The sequence below is a fragment of the Microtus pennsylvanicus genome, chromosome 11 (genome assembly GCF_037038515.1).
Source record: "Microtus pennsylvanicus isolate mMicPen1 chromosome 11, mMicPen1.hap1, whole genome shotgun sequence".
Classification (NCBI taxonomy): Eukaryota; Metazoa; Chordata; class Mammalia; order Rodentia; family Cricetidae; genus Microtus; species Microtus pennsylvanicus.
The window spans coordinates 21,782,961-21,801,618 of NC_134589.1; the positions used below are offsets into that span (position 1 = coordinate 21,782,961).

The 18,658-nt window shown below is 49.8% G+C and overlaps 2 protein-coding genes across 3 annotated transcripts in view; one reads left to right on the forward strand and one right to left on the reverse strand.

The window, feature by feature from the left end:
• Positions 1 to 10,386, forward strand: part of Dnajc7 (DnaJ heat shock protein family (Hsp40) member C7) — a 37,784-nt gene extending 27,398 nt beyond the window's left edge. Inside the window, exons 6-14 of the mRNA XM_075990746.1 lie at positions 694 to 812; positions 2,156 to 2,309; positions 2,643 to 2,807; positions 3,506 to 3,597; positions 8,163 to 8,236; positions 8,571 to 8,717; positions 8,844 to 8,996; positions 9,587 to 9,649; positions 10,064 to 10,386. Coding sequence (XP_075846861.1) covers positions 694 to 812; positions 2,156 to 2,309; positions 2,643 to 2,807; positions 3,506 to 3,597; positions 8,163 to 8,236; positions 8,571 to 8,717; positions 8,844 to 8,996; positions 9,587 to 9,649; positions 10,064 to 10,101 — 1,005 coding nt within the window. The 3' untranslated portion in view covers positions 10,102 to 10,386. The remainder of the gene's footprint in view (positions 1 to 693; positions 813 to 2,155; positions 2,310 to 2,642; positions 2,808 to 3,505; positions 3,598 to 8,162; positions 8,237 to 8,570; positions 8,718 to 8,843; positions 8,997 to 9,586; positions 9,650 to 10,063) is intronic.
• A 967-nt stretch (positions 10,387 to 11,353) lies between these two features.
• Positions 11,354 to 17,694, reverse strand: Cnp (2'',3''-cyclic nucleotide 3'' phosphodiesterase). Of its 2 annotated transcripts, none has more exons than XM_075990747.1 (4): positions 17,559 to 17,694; positions 15,778 to 16,447; positions 13,688 to 13,827; positions 11,354 to 12,765 (listed from the first exon to the last, which is right to left on the reverse strand). In XM_075990747.1, exons 1-4 carry the CDS (start codon positions 17,559 to 17,561, stop codon positions 12,316 to 12,318), a joined length of 1,263 nt encoding a protein of 420 aa, XP_075846862.1. In that variant the 5' UTR covers positions 17,562 to 17,694; the 3' UTR covers positions 11,354 to 12,315. The 2 variants fall into 2 exon arrangements, with proteins under 2 accessions (XP_075846862.1, XP_075846863.1); XM_075990748.1 differs by lacking the exon at positions 17,559 to 17,694 and adding an exon at positions 17,188 to 17,539.
• Positions 17,695 to 18,658: the final 964 nt, after the last annotated feature.

Below are 18,658 nucleotides of genomic sequence, written 5' to 3' on the forward strand. Positions count from 1 at the left end.
ACAGTTGGGAGTTTTCATGTGGGTTCTGGAAATTGAACCCAGATCTTGTGGGAAAATAGCCAGTGCTCTCAACCACTGAGCCAGTTCTCCATGCCCGTGCCCCCCCCCCACCCCCACCCCCGTCTTTGAGTCTGTGAGGCTGCAGTCCCAGGAAAAGAAGCAGGAGTTTCTGTACTGCGTGCAGCATTGACTCTGTGCCAGGTTATTTTCGCCATTCTTGTCTTGCTAACAGGTTAAGCCCTAACAAACAGTGACAGTGGTAAATAACAAACAGTGTTTGTGAGACGACTGTGAGCTTTGATCGTAGTCACTGGGTTCACACCATGGAGGCTGCTTAGCTTGGTTAAGGTTAGAGGCTCTGGAGTCCTGCTGTACTTAAGGTGGAACTTGGGTGACCTAGAACCTTGCTTGGTCCTCCATCCCTTAGTCTTCTCATCACTAAAATAAAGGTAATGATATCACTTATTAATTCTGTGCTAATAAAAGTACTTAGTGTTAGCTGTCATTGTATGACTCTGCTGTTCTCATTTCACTGTTTTCATTGATTGTGTGTAAACTTTGATATTACTTGACTGCTAAGCAGTAAACCCAGGTAATGTCTTTGAGCACTGAGTCTGTTGTTGTGACCAAACTCAAGTGAAGACATTTCTGGAGTCCAAGATGAAGGGCTTATTTGCTTTCCTCTTCCCTTAGGTGGTTTTCTGCATGGACCGTGCCCTAGAATTTGCCCCTGCCTGCCATCGCTTCAAAATCCTCAAAGCAGAATGTTTAGCAATGCTGGGTCGATACCCAGAAGCACAGTTTGTGGCCAGGTATGCAATCTGGCCAGTTCATCACTGAGATGCAGATAGGACTGCAGGTACCGGCTGGCTGCTCTCTACATGGGAGCTGCGGGTGTGTCAGCTAGGCTTGTTCAGACCTTCCTAGAGCTTAAAGCCAGAGGTTAAACCAGAGTAGATCCAAGACCCATAGGTACGAAGAATGTAGTGGCGTAGCAAGTGCTTGAGCATATGGAAAGAATGTAATGTGTGAGAGTTTGTTTTAACCTTTATTTTCACGCATATCTAGGCTAGAAGGACAACTCATGGGGAGCTGGTTCTCTCCATCCTCCCTATGGAAGGTTTTGGGGATTGAATTTAGGTGGTCAGGCTTGGCAGCTCATGCTCTTAGCCAGTGAGCAGTTTTACCAGCCTGGGCTTGTTTGTTTGGATGCAGTCATTTCTCCTCCAGGAACCTCTTTAGCTATCCATATAGTAACTGTTTTGTCTTTTGCAGGTCATGGGTCTATATTGTAACTGCTCAGCTCTTTGCCTTCTGCCATTATGGCACAGAGGCAGCCCCAGATAATTGCTGAGTTGGTGTAAACCAAATTTTATTTACACAAACCAGTGGCAGCGTTAAGGATATATTTATATAGCTCAGTGGTAGAGTGCTTGTCTAGTCTGGCTTCAATCCCAGTACCATAGGAATGGTAGGGAGGCAGTGGCAGAAGTTCTGGAATGTTGTATGGCTCATTGGTTGAACTTGTGCTTAGCTTGCACTAAGCCTTTATTCCACTCCCTATTACCAAACACCTAGCACTAGAATATGAAGATAGAAAAAGAAATGAAAAATAGTAAAAGAAAGGACTTAGCTCTGTAGGCAGTAGTTTTCCCGCCCCTCTTCTAGTTTAATAAAAGATTTTGAGACACACCCAGGCTGTGGTGGTGCACACCTTTAATCCCAGCACTTGAGAGACAGGTAGGTCTTTGTGAGTTTGAGGCCAGCATGGGTGGTCTACAAAGTGATCTTCAAGACTGTAACCCAGAGAAGCCCTGTCTTAAAAAAAGAAAAAAGAAAGCATACCCAAAAGAAAAGATTTTGAGACAGAAGAAATATATTGGGTGGGAATGATAGGGAAGAGGTTGGGCTCAGCGGTAACGTGCTTGCCTATCATGTACAAGGTTTAATTCCTGGCACTGTGGGAGGTGGGGAGAATGAAAAAAAAATTGAAGGTAACTATAGGTAGTTTATTTTAACCTGTTTGGAGGTAGTTCTTGGGAATCTGTTTACCTGTGGGCACTTTGAATATTAGAGTCATGATTGAAGAACAGTGTAACCACATTGTAGAAATGGTCACGACAAACCATGGCTGAATGTGTCTTTTTTGTTGCAGTGACATTTTACGAATGGATTCCACCAATGCTGATGCTCTATATGTCCGGGGTCTTTGCCTTTATTATGAAGACTGTATTGAAAAAGCAGTTCAGTTTTTTGTGCAGGCTCTCAGGATGGCTCCTGACCATGAGAAGGCTTGTATTGCTTGTAGAGTAAGTTCTCAACGTGGTGATCTAAGAATCAGAATGGGAATAAAGCTTCCTTTCATAGCTTAAGTTACAAGTGAGACTAGGGCCCTAGCTCAGTGATAGGTGACTGTTTATCATGCCTGGGGCTAAGTGGGAAAAGAGGAGAACAAAGATGCTCGCTAGACTGGAAGAATTGAGAATCTAAAGGAATGTGACAGCTCCACCTGTCAGTTTGTCGGAAGCATCCCTGAGTAGTCTGGGTAGTGGGAGACTTTCCTAGCTGACTGTTGGGATTGAAGAAATTGAGAAAACTCCCTTCACTGTTGAGCGAACTGACCACCCCTTGCTTTTTTCTAGAATGCCAAAGCCCTTAAAGCCAAGAAAGAAGATGGGAATAAAGCATTTAAGGAAGGAAATTACAAGCTAGCATATGAACTGTACACAGAAGCCTTGGGGATAGACCCCAACAACATAAAAACAAATGCTAAACTCTACTGTAATCGGGGTACGGTTAATTCCAAGGTAAGCATTTGGTCTGGGATGTCAGAGGTCTTTGGAGATCTGCTCAGCAAGAGTAAGCCCGATAAAAGAGAGGAGGGTGTCCTGTCTTGTGAAGAACTACCTTCTGAGAAGCAAACTTACCTTTCTTTGTGGCATTGAGAACTTGAGGGGCAGCTTGGCAGGCTGTCCCTCCTGTCATTCCTCGGTTGTCTTCTCTCTTGTGAGGGTAGCTAGCGGGTCTGTGCCATTTGACCACGGGATTGTTTAATCTTCAGGAGTGAGATAGAGGAAATTGGCAGTCTTAATCGGGCTTTTAAAACTTCCCAAATAATGGTGGTTACCAGGTACAGCTGAGAATGACCATAGTTACCCAGTGACCCTGTGCACATAAGAAAGATGAGGCTTCTGTTCCTATAGAGTTGTAGTGGTTAAAAATTGCAGTCTTTCTGGTCCCTGTAGTTGGCCTGTGGAAGAGTGGGGGGTGGAACCCACCCTTGTGTTTGCTGTGTTGGTATCTGTGCCTTTTATCACATAATAGAGAAACCAGTTTGAAATTTGGTGTCCTTAGTACTCTGATTTTCCCAGTGACCAAAAACAAGAGCATAGTAAGGCAGGGAACACAATAAGGCAGGGATCTGGTCATGCTCACGGTTTCTGGATCCGTCCTTCCGTCCCTCCGTGGCAACGTAAAATGTGATTGCTCTCTTTCTCTCCTGAAGCTTAGGAAGCTAGATGACGCCATAGAGGACTGCACGAATGCGGTGAAACTCGATGACACCTACATCAAGGCCTACTTGAGAAGAGCTCAGTGGTGAGTGCCTCTGGAGGGCGGGGGCAGGCTGCTGTGCTCAATTAGGGGAAGTGCATTGTGGTGACAAAACAGACCCAGGGATGTTGTGAGGTCATTTGGTCCTTCCCCCTACCTCTAGGTGGGATTGTTCCAGCCCTAGACTATCTTTATAGACTCCAGCCGAGGAGATTGCACACGCTCCCTCAGTCTCCCATGCCTGTGTCTAACGCCCCTCACGGTCAGTAAGTTTCCTCTGATGCCTGACCCAAACTCCTTTTGTTAACATGTGAATCCATTTCCTTTGGATATTTTATTTTGTGTTATTCACTTCCGCTCTAACTTGACACAGTGCTTGACACGCCAGTGCTCGACACGCTAGTGCTCACCTAGTGTTTTGTTGATGGGTGGACGAGGAGAGAAGGACGTCTTTTCAGAGACTGTTGAGCTGTGCCTGTCTGCCATAGGTAGGGAAGGTTCAGTGGAAAATGATTTCACTTGGCTCAGTGGTACAGCTGAATAAAAGACACTTTTGATAGACTCGGGATAAATAGTCCATACCACATGTTCCCAGCACAGTGAACTCTGTGACAAGGATCATGCTAGGTACTCACCAGCCTTTTTGTTCATTTTACTCTTGAATCCATCCCTCAGAGAATTTTATTCAGACAGAGTAGTACCAAGGGCTAGAATGAATCTCTCAAAAATATTTCTTCTGGCCTAAGTGTGGCATGTACCTATAACTCTAGGACTTGTGAGGTTGCGGCAGGAGAGTCACTATTAGCTCAAGGCCAATTTGGACTACATAATTGATTCCAAACCAGGCTGGGCTACAGAGTAAGACTTTGTCTCATAAAAATAGAACAGGGGTGGGAAGATGCCAGACCATGGGGGCCTGAGATCAGATCTCCAGAACCCACATAAATACAGATAGATGTCTGTAATTCCAGCACTCCTACAATGAGATGGAGGAGACTACAGGAGAATCCCCAGCAGCTCGTAGGCCAGCTAGCCTGGCGTATTATAGAGTGGTAAACAAGAGACCCTGTCTCAATGTGGAAGGTGAGGCTGGTGCTCAGTTGTCCTCTCACTCCATATGTGTTCCTTGTGAGTGTGAGCCTGCAGTCAGCCACACAGACATGCACGCACCACAGCTGTGGCTTTTAACACCTGGCATAGTGGACCAAAAAAAGTCATTTCATTTCCTACTACTCTCTAGGCAAGAATTTTGTTGTTGATTTAGGTTTTTGGGTTTTGAGGTTTTTTTTTTCCTTTAAGATTGGCTAGGCTGGCCTCAAACTTACTATGTATATAACATATGTATATACTATGTATATAACTGTATATAACTTTAAACTTCTCATCCTCTTGTCCCCACCTCTCCCAAGTGCTGGGAGTGTAGATCTGGGCATCAACACATTTTTTATGTAGTTTCTTACATGCTTGGAAAGCACTGCACAGGCTGAGACACATCCCCTTCTCAGCCTGGGGCAGCAGTGCTGGTTTTAAAGATTGTAAAGGAAAATGAAGCTCTTGGTATCAGTCCTTCTTTGCCCAAACTACTGCTGCTGTTTGAGCCAGAAACTCCCTCATCAGCAGTGTAGAAGAACCTCAGCTTCTCACCACGGAGACAGAACTGCTGGAATTGTATTACTGATTCTGGGAAACTAGCTCTTATTTGTTCCATCTTTACACCCACGTCAGACAGAAATGGAAGCTTGGGTTGGAGGTATAGCTTAGTTGTATAGAACCTGCCTAGTGCCGGGCGGTGGTGGCGCACGCCCTGGGTTTAATATTTCCCTGGTACTCACCCCACAAAAGAGAGTGGAAGTTGGTAGGGTGTTTGCCTACCGTGCAAGAGTCCTGGATTCAGTCCCTGGCACTGTGTTAATTGGTCTTGGTGTCACATGCCTATATCCCAACACTCAGGAGGATCAAAAGTTCAAGGCTGGGCTAGAGAGATGGTGCATTGGGTGAAGTAGTCTGCCACCAAGCTGGACAGCCTATGAACTCCACCCACAAGACCCACGTGGTGGGAGCAGAGAACTGACTTCCAGGAGTTACCAGCTCTGACCTACACACACCATCCATATTCAAGAGTGCACACAGTAAATATATTTTTTCTCGAGACAGGGTTTCTCTGTAGCTTTTGGTGCCTGTCCTGGAACTAGCTCTTGCAGACCAGGCTGACCTCGAACTCACCGAGATTTGCCTGCCTCTGCCTCCTGAGTGTTGGGATTAAAGGCGTAGTGCATTCTTAATCTGCTAGGAAACAATAGAAAATGATTATGTGTGCTTACAATCAGCATAAATCAAAAATTGCTTTATCTGACAAGTGCCCTTGAGTGGCTTTGTCTTTGAAACTTCACCAAGTTGGGGAACAGTGGACGCTTTGCATAGTTGACTGAGAGTATAGTAGCAGTTCCCTGAAGCAGGTGGGCTGCTAAAGCACGCCAGCAGTTAGCTCTGGCCTTACTGGAGGCCTGGCCCCTGTACGATTGGTCTCAGCCTTAAAGTTAGGCGGGTGTTTGCCACCTCTCTTGCCACAGGCTAGAATGAGTTCTCTTTCCCTTACAGCCTTATTTTTTATATATATATGAGACTTGGAAAGATATTTTTGACTTTTAAAAAGTGAAAAATTATACAGCTCCTGATGGGCAACTCAGCACCTGTAATCCCAGTGCTTCAGAGGCTAGGACTGGAGGATAGCCAGTGCAGGAGCAGCTTGGACTACTTACTTAGTAAGTTCCAGTCCAGCCCAGGCTACAGAAAGTAACAAAAGAGTGCAGGTCAGTGTTGTGGTGCTTGTTCACTGCATCATGCACAGGCCTGTGTTCATGTCGGGGTACTCACGCCTCGGATTTGGTGGTGGTTTTTTTGTTTTTCGAGACTTTCAGGGTTTGTCTTTGTAGCCCTGGCTGGCCTGGATCTCAGAGATCCATCTGCTTCTGCCTCCTGAGGGCTGGGATTAAAGCCGTGTGCTACTACCACCCAGCAATGAATTAAATTATTTTACTTCAGCCGGGCGGTGGTGGCGCACACCTTTAATCCCAGCACTCAGGAGGCAGAGGCAGGCGGATCTCTGTGAGTTCGAGACCAGCCTGGTCTACAGAGCTAGTTCCAGGACAGGCTCCAAAGCCACAGAGAAACCCTGTCTCGAAAAACTAAAAAAAAAAAAAAAAAAATTATTTTACTTCAGATTATTTGACACTTTGCCCTGTTAATTGTTTCTCTATGTTCCTAGTACCCTATGTCTGTAGGGCATTGTGTTTTGTGTTTTTAAGTCACAGATGAGTGTGTTTCCAGAAATTCAGAGATGCCTTAGATATCAAACTCCTTTTGAGCAGCCATATTGGTATCACTCTCACTGCCCTGGCCTTCAGAGCTGGTGTGTAAAGATGGCCTGGCATGATGGAGTATCAGCTGATTCTCGGGTGTGTAGCGGCTGGCCACACTGCATGAGAGTGTCCTGTTCTTCGCGGATGTTATGTCTCTTAGACAGAGAGGACAAACTTGGTGACATCAGGTTATAAGAATTGGGGGGGGGGGGGGCTGGAGAGATGGCTCAGCAGTTAGAGCACTGGCTGCTCTTCCAGAAGTCCTGAGTTCAATTCCCAGCAACCACATGGTGGCTCACAACCATCTATCTGTACTGAGATCTGGCACCCTACTCTGGCATGTGGGCATACATGGAGGCAGAATGTTGTATATATAATAAATAAATAAATCTTTAAAAAAAAAAGAATTTAGGGGACTGGAGATGGCTTCGTGGTTAAGAGCATTGACTCCTCTTCCAGAGGAACGGGGTTCAGTTCCCACACGGCAGCTCACAGCTGTCTGTAACTCCAGCTGATCTGACTCCCTCACACAGACACATGTAGACAGAACACCAATGCAAAAAAATAAATAAAAATTATTATTTTTTTAAAGAAAAGAATACCACTTAGTTCTGTGGGAAACAACACTTTCAAAGTCCTGATACTCTGCTTTTCCCTTCAGTCCTCCCATTTTGGCCCAGGGATCCTTCTTTGCTTTTGTGCTACTGAAATTGAAGCAAGACTGTGTTGAGAGGCTCTCCTGTCTCACCTCTACCTCTGAGATTGATTGCTCTTAATGGAAGCATTCACTAGCAGCTTCCACCCTCGATCCTCCTAGTGGCCCAACTAACCCCACCTGTACCCTGGGTTGGAGCTGGCCCTGCATGTTTGTGGCACTGAAGACCTCAAAGCTCTTTGACAGCGGTTTTCCTCATGTGTTTCAGTCCAGTGCAGTCAAGCGGGTGCCTTTCCATGCTCTTTGCTGAGGTGGCCCGGCTATGGGGCACGCCTGCGTCACCAAGAGCTCTCTCCCCTAGCCACTGCCCACTTCTAGCAGAGGATTGCTGGCCGCGTACAAATGCCATGAGGCTTCTTCGCCTTGAGGAACTGAAAGTTGATTCATGTTTTTTTATAGATAAGGGACTCTACTGTTTGAGACATCCTACCGAAAGAATGTATCTCTTGCATAAGCCATGCCTTCTCCCCTAGAAGGTCCCACAGGCCATTGATTTTTGTGTCTGAGTGCTGTATTACCCTGTACTTCCTTCTCAGTTACATGGACACAGAGCAGTTTGAAGAAGCTGTGCGGGACTATGAAAAAGTGTATCAGACGGAGAAAACAAAAGGTATGAGAACAAAGGGCCATCGGACCCAGGGATCCATGGTCTTCTAGGTCCTAAATTTAAATGTGGGAATATTTGATGTAGCACTTGGGGTTGGATCTGGAGCTGATTTGATCACTAGCCTGGAAGCAGTCAGCAGAGTTTCTGAGTGGGGGCTTAGGCACCTGTATTCTGGTTCTAGCTCCTCCCTGTCATTTTCACTTCCTGTCTTGAGAAGAAAGTACCAAAAAAGTTCCTGTTGTGGTTACCAAGGCTTCTGGCCTCTGGGCAGCTGGGCTGGGACCCCGCAAGGGAAGCAGCTGGATCTGTGTGTGTTGATGCCTCCTGTCTCCCTCAGAACACAAACAGCTCCTAAAGAATGCGCAGCTGGAGCTGAAGAAGAGCAAGAGGAAAGATTACTACAAGATCCTGGGGGTCGACAAGAATGCCTCTGAGGACGAGATCAAGAAAGCTTACCGGAAACGGGCCTTGATGCACCATCCAGGTGAGCTCTGCAGACGGCTGCAGCAGGAGGAACCCTAAACTACAGATTGTGGGTGGTGCCACATTTCAAACTTGGACATAAACAGACTTTGTCTTCCTGTGACCCTAATTTCACGGAATCCTCTAGATCGGCACAGTGGGGCCAGTGCTGAGGTTCAGAAGGAGGAGGAAAAGAAATTCAAAGAAGTGGGAGAGGCCTTTACCATCCTCTCTGACCCCAAGAAAAAGACTCGTTACGACAGTGGACAGGACCTGGATGAGGAGGGCATGAATATGGGCGGTGAGTTGGTTTGGACACCTGGAATGAAGAAAGGTCCCTGTAACAGTTTTCTAAAGCACCAACGCTCCTGCCCTCTCGGCAGCTGGGCTGGAACACTCCAGAGGGGAAGTCTGTAAGTAAGTGGTTAGCTGGTGATGTAAGACAACAGGCTGTCAAAAAAGGATGAGCTAGGGCAGGAGCCATCAGAACTGCTGTGGCCTGGAAGAAAAGAGCACATGATAGTTGCAGGAGTCAGGATCTTTAGGTCTTCTGCGATAATTTCGGTGTCACTCAGTTGGCAAAAGTGAGCCTTCTCGGGAAAAGCCCCAGCGATATGGAAGGCAGCGTACTGCAAATGCCTTTTCTAAGTAAGGAGACAGTAGGCAGACCAGGCTGAGGCAGAGGACGCTTTCCTTCTGGACTGCACTTGGAGGGACACATGCCAGGACTAGGATCAGCAGCAGGTTCTGCCTCAGGTGGGGCGGGGGAGGTTTGCTAACATCTCGGCTGGAATGGTGGAAAAGGGAAGTGATACTCAGAATTCTACTGCGTGTGGTTCCTCAGACCCTTCTGATTTCCCCCTTTTTTGTCCCTTTCATGCTTCTCACCAGATTTTGATGCAAACAACATTTTCAAGGCATTCTTCGGTGGTCCTGGGGGCTTCAGCTTTGAAGGTGGGTATGCCTACTGCCCTTGAGAGCTCCCAGGTGATGAGCAGCTCTGACCCCTCACTCAGGCAGCTCCTGGGAAGTCTGAGTGGAGACAACCGGATCCTTGTTCAGTAAGACATGTATGCACTCTAGGGTGGTAGAGGAGGCTCCTAGGCTTATCCAGCACACCTGGCAGGGTCAGAGAAGCACCACCAAGCCTCTTAGTATGGAGCCGTCTCCACAAGAGCAAAGGTGTTCAAATGACCCCAGTCAGTGTAGGGTCGCCTTGCACACTGGCCCTTGCACTCACAGCTCAGACTATTTGGTGCCCTTGGAGTCTGTGTTTGGATTAAGCTGCCCTTGAAGACTTCTGTAATAACCATAGTTTCCCTAAGAAAATCTACAGAGCAAGTAACAAGCCTTTCTTTTCTCTTCCAGCGTCTGGCCCGGGGAATTTCTTCTTTCAGTTTGGCTAATGAAGGGCAACTACTCAGAACCCAGAAAATGCAGACTCGCTCAGTTCATCCATGAATGTGGACGGTTCACCTCCTCCATCATGTCCCCATGTACTTAGAGCAGTTTCGTTTTCTCAGTTGGGTGCCCTGTGTCTGTATGAGTGGGGTGAAGGAAAGGGAGCCAGCACTGAGGACTGGGGAGGGGAGGGAAGCCAGGGGTAGACAGGGAAGCAGCTTGTGAATTTTTGTTGTATTGTTTAACTTTATTAAAAAAGAAAATAAAATGTTTTGACCATTTTTTTTGGTCGTTAGCTTTGGTAGCTGCTCTATTCCTGAAGTTCATCCAGGAGCCTGATGTCCATGTGCAGTGTGTGTGTGTGTGTGTGCGCACACGCGTGCGCATGCAAGTGCTTTGCTTCTGTTGTTTTTTAGATGGTCTCACCACATAGGCTCAGGCTGTCCTGGAGCTCAGGGCAGTCCTCCTGCCTCAGCCCTTTCCAGGGCTGACATTACAGTTTGAGTCACCACACTGTAATGCTCCCATAGTGCTTACTGTCACCATAGGCTTGAGGGACATGGACATGAAAGCAAATTCTGCTCCTGACCTCTAGGCTTTTTTAAAGCCTGCCGGGCAGCTCCAGAGCGCACCTGCTGTTTGCTTGCTCTAAAGGCTTGTGCTGTTGGAAACTGCACTCTGCGAATGCGCAACTAGTCTCATTTCCTGCTTACCTGTGGCCTTGTCACCCCACTCAGTCAGGTCACTGCCCAGGGCGGACACTTGAGGCTGTGAAGCTAGATAGCCAGGGAGAGAGAGAGGCCTTGAACCAGAGTGCCAGATCCGTTAGGCCAGGGGCCCTGTGAGCTTGAAGGGGCTGTTGTAGGTCTTGTGTTTGAAGAATGCTAACTTGATGGCCTTCCCCAGAGACCCTGCAAAGCCCACACTGGAAATTCTGAGTCTTGCTGAGAGGTCTTTGATTAGGCCGAGAACACCTGCATGGTCGCCTTAGCTGTCAGATAAAGGCTTTGTGCTCCAAGTTCCTGGCTCCCAGCCAGCCCCACCTTCTGTGTGAGTCTGAAGCCAGCCTCTCCTCTCTGCTTCATGAAAGCCAACACTGTTCGGCTGCCCGGTCTCATCACAGCTGTGCCCGGCCAGCAGAAGGGAGACAGGACCGATGGCCCCAAGCTGTGGGACAAAGCTAGTCTTAATGTCCCCTGCCCTGGCCCCAGGGAAGCCTAAGATGGACATAGAAGGCTAAGAGTGACTGCACACAGCTGGGATTAACATGATTTATTTCAGAATCAGTCTTAGAGGTTGCTGAGGTGGGCAAAACCAGGATAGGAAAATAAACCCCAAATACCTGGGTGATAACCCAATTAGCAAGGTCCTGTTACTGAGCAAAGGCAGCGTGAGGAACCATAACACATGATCTTGTTCAGCTTCCCCGGGGCAGGAGATGGGGCATACTCTAGCCAGCTCAGGGTCCCCTCATTGGTTCCTGGTACCCACCACCCTCCTATAGAGGCCCAGAGGCACCACGACCACGGACGCAGGATTGGCTAGGCAGAAGGCAAAGCTGGAGTTTCTTGGGCCGTGTGTCTCTGCTCAGCCTCTGTCCACACACAGATGTGCTACTGTGCAGGGTGGGTGACCAGTGGGAAGCCAGAGGTCCACTTCCTCCCACTAGTGATCACATTCTTCACAGGGACTTGGCAGTGGCCAGAGGTGGGAGGTGAACCCCTTTACATGCCAGAGGGTAGCCCAAGCCTTCCTAGGCACTATGGTGATTTAACAAAGAGTCGCACCCAGGGGTCTGATCCCTCTCCGAGCTACCACCATTTTCCTGTGGAAGTAGCACTGTCCTTAGCATGATCTGTGCAGCTCTGATGTGTGCAGCTCTGAGGTGTGCCCAGCTCTGGATAGGCATCAGGCAGGGGCCAAGGGAGAGTTAACCAGCTCCTGGATGTGGGGCGGACGTGGTTCCAGACCCAATAGCCCAGCCTTTTATTATCACCACTGGCCCAGGTTTCTGAATGGTGTCTTCCTCTACCCACACGCCTGTGTAGAGAGCTTGAGTGTTAAGGGGAAGTGGGTGGACAGGAAGGGACTGGCAGTTACTTTACAGATTCTTAAAATGTTACAGGTAGGTTAGCTTCGAGTAAAAAATAAAAGTCAAGTGGAAGGCATGTTGCCCTGTCCACCCCTCTCCCTTCTAAAGATCAAAAGGGTGTGATCTCTCAAATGATGGTGCAAATCTGCATGGCACCCCCCTTCCGGCTGCCATGTGTGGGCACAGGTTTGCCCTTCCCATAGTACCCTGTGAAGATGGTCTTGACCTCCATCTTCTTAGCCAAGGTCAGCATCCAGCGGCCTTTGCCCAAGGAATAGAGCTTGCCCCTGGGGAGCTCACCCACCTCCTCACCTCGGCTGCCCCCCTTCTCCTGCTGCAAAATCTCTAAGAGGTCAAGGCCTGTCTGCACGGGCTGTACATCTGCTGCACAGCCGAGAGTGATGTGAGCTCGGCTCCCTGCAGGCAGGCTCTCCGAGGAAGATGGCTTATCCACGTCACTTGGCCACAACAGCAGCTGCTGCTCATTCAACACCACCTGGGCCCCAACCGTCTTGGGCGTCACAAAGAGGGCCGAGATGGACAGTTTGAAGGCCTTGCTGTAAGATCTCTTCACCACCTGGGGAAGGGAGGCGGCAAGTTAGAGGGACAGCTGGCAAGGGTCGGCCACCTCCAGAGGAGTGCAGCTGTGCAGGGGTCATTTTTTAAAAAGGCAGATCAAATAGCCATGCAACACCAGCCACTCAAGGCTGGGAAAAGACTCAGACACCAGACACAAATCCCTATCTCATAGGCCCAAGGTTCTGACTGCTCCTAGCCTCTCTGCCATGGTTCTTCACTTGTGAGAGAGGAGTAAACTCAAGCCTGTCTCTGAGGAAACAGCCTAGATCAGCCACTACCGTTACTTCACAACTCAATCCACTCAGTACAGTGGTTGACATCTGCTTAGACCTCTGGCCATACCTGATGGTGTGTGACAGGGGCTTGGTTAGTCTTGCTAACTGGACAACAGAATGGAGCAAGGGTCTTTCCAGCCATCTCACTGGACAAGGCTTTGAGAGCACAGGTTACTAACACCTGGCTCCCAAGGAGCGGTTGCTGGGAAGGCAGTGGTAAAGGAAGTTAGGCAACGTGCCTGGAGTTAAGGATGGCTGCGTCTGGCCGTGGGCTATATCAGCTCAGGAACAGTGTCTCTATCCTGAGCTACTCCTTCCCTCTGGAGCAAGGCCAGGCCTCCGAGGTAGACCAGAGCCCCAGGGCAGCAGGCTCTTTGGCACACAGGACTCAGCATTTGGGTCTCTGGGACTTAACATGGGTTCAAGAGGCCAGAGTAGGGACCTGTTGCTGCCTGGCATTCTCCATGAACCTACTTGAGGGAAAAGACCCTTAGAGCAGGTTCTGGGGACAGATGGACACAGACTCAGCCAGACAGGAGACCACACTTCATCACTGTGTGATGTCTGCCCGAGGCCGCAGCTCCAGAAGAGACTTCAGCCCACTCGCCCTCCCCTCCCCCACCAGGTTCTCTGGGGAGAACTCACATCCTGCTGGGCATATTCTTCTGCCCCGGTGGCCTTCCCGTAGTCACAGAATTTGGTTGTACAGTGCAGCACGCCTGGGGGTCTCTTTCCAAAGTAGCTCACCAGATCAAGCTTCTCCTTGGGTTCATCCCCAGAAATAACTGCAGAAGAGAAGATCCAGTCATTGGCAGCGAGCTGGGCCTACCAACACCTACCACAGAAACTGCAGGCCCGGGGTGGGGGTGGGGGAACGGCCCACGCTAAGATGTTCTCAGGCAGTCTGCTGAGCTTCATGCATGCATTTGCTAGCTGGAGCTGCAGCTCAGTTGGCAGAGTGCGAGGTCTAGCATGCACAGGCCCTAGCACACATGAGTCCCTAGCATTGGGAAAGCAGATGCAGGAGTTCTGGGGGAGGGGTGGGTTGGGGTGCTTGCCTAGCATGTATAGGGTCCTGGGTTTAGTGCTGGGCAGGGAACAATTTAAACTCCAGCCATGCTGGTTTTGCAGCGTCCAGATCTCTACATGTCTGAGTTCTAGGACATATGTAATAGGGCCAGACAATGCTACCCAAAGGCCAGCATCTTACCTGGGAAGGGAAAGCAGGGTGAGAAGGTGGAAGGTGGGAAAATGAAACAAATCTTGCTACTTTCTAGCCATGTGGGACAGACACATGGTTAACTCTTGCCTGTCTAAGGCAACAGTTCAGGTTGCCATACCCCCAAACTCCTCTGGGCCTGAGATGACACCAACCATTTCACCCAGGGGTCACCAATTACTCTCCAGTGCCCTGTGGCCATGCTTAGGGGAGGAGAGCATACCAAGGGCCTGGTCCCGAAAGTGTTCTGGGTACAGTGGGACAAGATGGTTGGGGACTAGAACGTCAAAGCTGATCTAGACTCCAAGCTTTCTGGCTGTATTCGGTCTCTAGCTTGTCCCTATTTGTTCCCAAAGGCTTAGCCCTTCCAGGGAGCTTCTATTCTGAGCATGCCCTGTTACTGTCTCTGATGCCTTCTACCCTGAGCAGAAAAGAATTCTGGTGTTAGTGGTCAAAGCCAACATCAAGCAGTAATCATGCCCAACTGAGCCCCACCAGCTCTGGCCAGAAGCCCTGGCTCTTGGGGTTGCCCCTCACTCTCTACACAGGATGTGGGCTGGCTCCCAAGCAGCATCTCATAGAGTGAGGCTTAGGAGCTCAAAAATAAGTTCTCTGAGAACTCACACGGGCACAACAGACCTGTTTGCAACTGTTTGCCTCTAAGCAATCTAACGACAAAACGGGGTTATTTCAAGTTTGCAGACAAGTTAAAATTGAGAGACTAAAAACTAGTTAAAGGAGACCGACCAGGCATGGTAAAGGGAAGGGAAGGCGGGGGCAGGAGGATTACTGCAAAGCTACATAGTGAGACTGTCTCAAAAAACGAAAAAAAAAAAACATAGATTAAAGGCATAGAAGAACTAGGGAGTGACAGCCTGTGGGAAATTAGGACTCTTGAGCCTTCCCTAGCCCTAAGCTCCCATCCTCTGGAGCCAACAGCCCTTGCCAGGAGAGAACCCTGCTGGATACTACCCAGGTACCCGTGACAACTCTCATATCCTCTTATGTGGAGAGAATATTCTGGAAGGCCTGAAGCACTGGGGATGCCATGGCAGTGCCATGGGGAGCCGAAAGCCTGCAAACCATCCCCAGGGAAATCACAACAGGCTTTATTTGACTACTTTTTGTAGTTGAGACATCTCCTATTTTGCTTGGAAACATGTTTTCTGCCGCTAAAAAAATGAGTTTGTCAGCCTTTGGCCAGGGTCTCCCTCTGAGGTTGTAGCATATGGTGACATTTCTTTTCTATGCTGAGAGTCACTTAGTTTTCCTACCTCCAAAACCTACATCCAGGCTGGGAGAATGATGCTGGAGAGAAGAGGGAGGTGGCAAGAAAGGCGCAGTGGACGTGTCTTCTCCACTGTGCCATCTGCTCCCACCACTGACGCCTTGCTCTGGCTATTCCTGGAAGCCACAGCCTGTAGCCTCCACCCCTCCCCAGTCCCATCCTTGGGGCTCTCTACCACAGGCAAACAGAAGGCTTTAGCTGTCTCACTCCCTCCCCACAACCACCTACAGTGTCGAAGCTCCTTCTTGAAAGCCTTGTGATTCCCCAGCTCCTCCAGAAAGACCTGGCCAGCTTTACGGAGGGTCTCAGAACTCTTTTTGGTCAGGAACCAGCCAAAGTAGAGCGGCAGGAAGTCCTTCTCCAACCCAGGCTTCAGTTTCTTCAGCTCTTCAGCAGACAGCTGCCACTGGTTCTTCTCCTTGAGCTGGGCACAGTCCAGCCGCCATGTTGTCTTGGGTTCCACCAACACCACCTGGTACTGGTACTGATCGGCCATTTCAAAGAGCTGATCCAGCCGCTCCCGCTCGTGGTTGGTATCATCAAGCACAAGAACCCTGACGTCCCGGCGGCAGTAGGCAGCCAGGTCCTCATCCAGCCGCTTGTACTCCTCGGAGAATTCTGCTCGGGAACCAGGGTTGATCTTGTAAGCATCAGCAGATACCATCTTGGTCCCATTGTGGTACTTATCCACGATCTGCCGAGCCAGCGTAGACTTGCCGCTGCCTGGCAGGCCGCGCAGGATGAAGAGTGTCTTGCACTCATAAAGTGTGGCCACCGTGTCCTCGTCCTGGAGGAAGGGGAACTGCAGCTCTGGCTTGTCCTTGGCTCCTGAGGATGACATTTTTCGGAAGAAGATCTTGGGCAGGAACGTGTGGCTCTTTCGGGAAAAGCTTGTGTTCTGTGTGCAGACGGTAGAGGAGATGTCAGCCCACAAGCACCAAATCCTAGTCTTTGGCCTAGTTCTCCCAACCGGGGACCAGCTGCCAGCTCAGGAATCCCCAGTCCTAACTTAAAGCACCCTTGGGTGGTGGGTGCTTTCCCCAGCAGGGAGTGGTGGCTTTTTTCTCCCAGTAGGGCCTTCAGTATCTTCAACAGCAGGTAGGAAGATGGAACCTCAGTGACACGAACTGCCTAACCTCTTATTCTCCAGGCTCCGAGGATCGCTTTCTGCTGCCCCTCAGAGAGAACACCTTGGTGGCAGGGCATGCAAGGGAAGCAAACGCCTGTTGCTCACCATCAGCCCTAACTTCTATATTCTCGGCACCTCTGAAGGATGTCCTATTTGTAGGTCTGAGGCTATGTATGGGCAAAGCCACAGCTGCCCTGGCGCTCTGAGTGTGCAGAGGAGGGTGACCCAAAGACCGCCTCCCTCCACCCAACAATGGCATCAACAGATAATACTCTCTTGTCTGGGTGTGGGGGGACAATGGTCCCACAGAGGGCTGGTGGGGGGCAGGGCAGGAGAGCATTGGACAAAGGAACTCATTCACAGCCACCTCCTCTTCTGCCCTCAGTCCCCCCCACCCCCCACCCCGGTCTGTAGGACTAGGGGGCATAGGGCACCTGTATTAGGGATTTCTGTCCCCTACTTAGTAACAAGTAATGGCAGTTTCAACTGTCACCTACACTGGCTTTTACCTTTGGTGTGCACCCTGAGAATTTAGCTGATTTATGGCTTCTTTATGGCCTTGGGCGGGGGGCTGTTGGGAACCCACTCCCAACGCAGAGTAGCACCCCCTGAGCTCTGGTGCTACCCCCGGGCCCAGATCCACTTGCCAGGGAGCACCGACTTCATCTTCTGGGCTACAGGAATTCCTTCTCCAGCGGCTTTGAGACCCCAAGCGTCCCCGCTCCCCCTGTCTTTGAGCTGCTTTGAAAGACCCAGAGGTTGGACTTCAACTCCGGAACCTGGGGCCCTCATTTGCAAGTTACTTCTGCCCATGCATCCCCAAGACTCCCGCTTTCTGTCCCCACCCCGACCCCGGCCCCCACGCTTGCGCTGCGCTCACCATGATGCGTGGGCGCACCGCCGTCACCGCCTTTGCGGGCACTACGCCTCCGGGGACGCCCGCCTGCGCGAGGGACACGGGCGTCTTGGGGTGTCAGGACCCCACGCAGAGCGCCTTTCAAAGCCCAGGGGGCGGGGCGCGCTGATGGGGCGGGGTCAGCCCGTGCCTCTGCGCACGCGCTCCTGGGAAATCGAAACCAGGGTTCTGGGAAGTAGCGGTATGAGTTTAGGTTGAGCACGAAGGCACACCTGGACTCTCTATACCACAAGAGTCGGTCACCTTTGTTACTTAAACGTTAAAGATTAACTTTTTATTCCGTCTGTGACAGGGGCTCACTATGTAGCCCTGGCACTCACTTTTTAGACCAGACTGGCCTTGTACTCACAGAAATCTGCCTGTCACTGCCTCTGGGAGTGCTGGGATTAAAGATGTGGGCCACTTCTCCAGGAAAAAAATTAACTTTTTTTTTTAGATTTTATTTATATATTATGTCTACAGGGTTTATGCCTGCATGCCTGAAGAAGGCACCAGATCTCATTGTAGATGGTTATGAGCCACTATGTGGTTGCTGGGAATTGAACTCAGGATCTCTGGAAGAGCAGCCAATGTTTTTAACCTCTGAGCCATCTCTCCAGCCCAAGATTAACTCTTCAAACAGGAAGCGATTGCCTTTCCTGCATCCCCAGGCAGGTTAGTGGGAAATGGGTGAGATATAGTCATGCAGGTGTGAAAGTCAGATCTCTTCAGATTTTATATCAGGCCCCCTAGACCTTAACACAACTGAAGTACCACTCAGGTCATGAACCCAGGCAGCCAAGCAGCACCACCTGCCCAAAGAAAAACAAAGACCTAATCCATCAAAGGGCCTACTTCCGGGAAAGTCCCTAGAAGTCCTAACCTTGCTTTTTGGCATCTGAAGTTCTGCTTCTGACGGAGGTGTGCTTAGAAGCCCAACTGAGAAAGGCTTAGGGCTCAGCTGGCCCACTGCTGTGGTTTCTGTACACCCCAACACCACCCCCAAGCCGTGGACCCTCCACATAGTAGGTCCTGGGGAAAGTGAGCCAAAGGCCGAGAAGCAAGCAGAAACCCCCGTGCTCCCA

What these genes read in the sequence shown, in the direction of transcription:
- Cnp (XM_075990747.1), bottom strand. An exon ending in CAAGAAGGAGCTTCGACACT is followed by an intron (nt 13,828 to 15,777) that starts GTAGGTGGTTGT and finishes TCTCTTCTGCAG; the next exon opens with TTATTTCTGGGGATGAACCC. An exon ending in AAGAATATGCCCAGCAGGAT is followed by an intron (nt 12,766 to 13,687) that starts GTGAGTTCTCCC and finishes TCCCTTCCCCAG; the next exon opens with GTGGTGAAGAGATCTTACAG.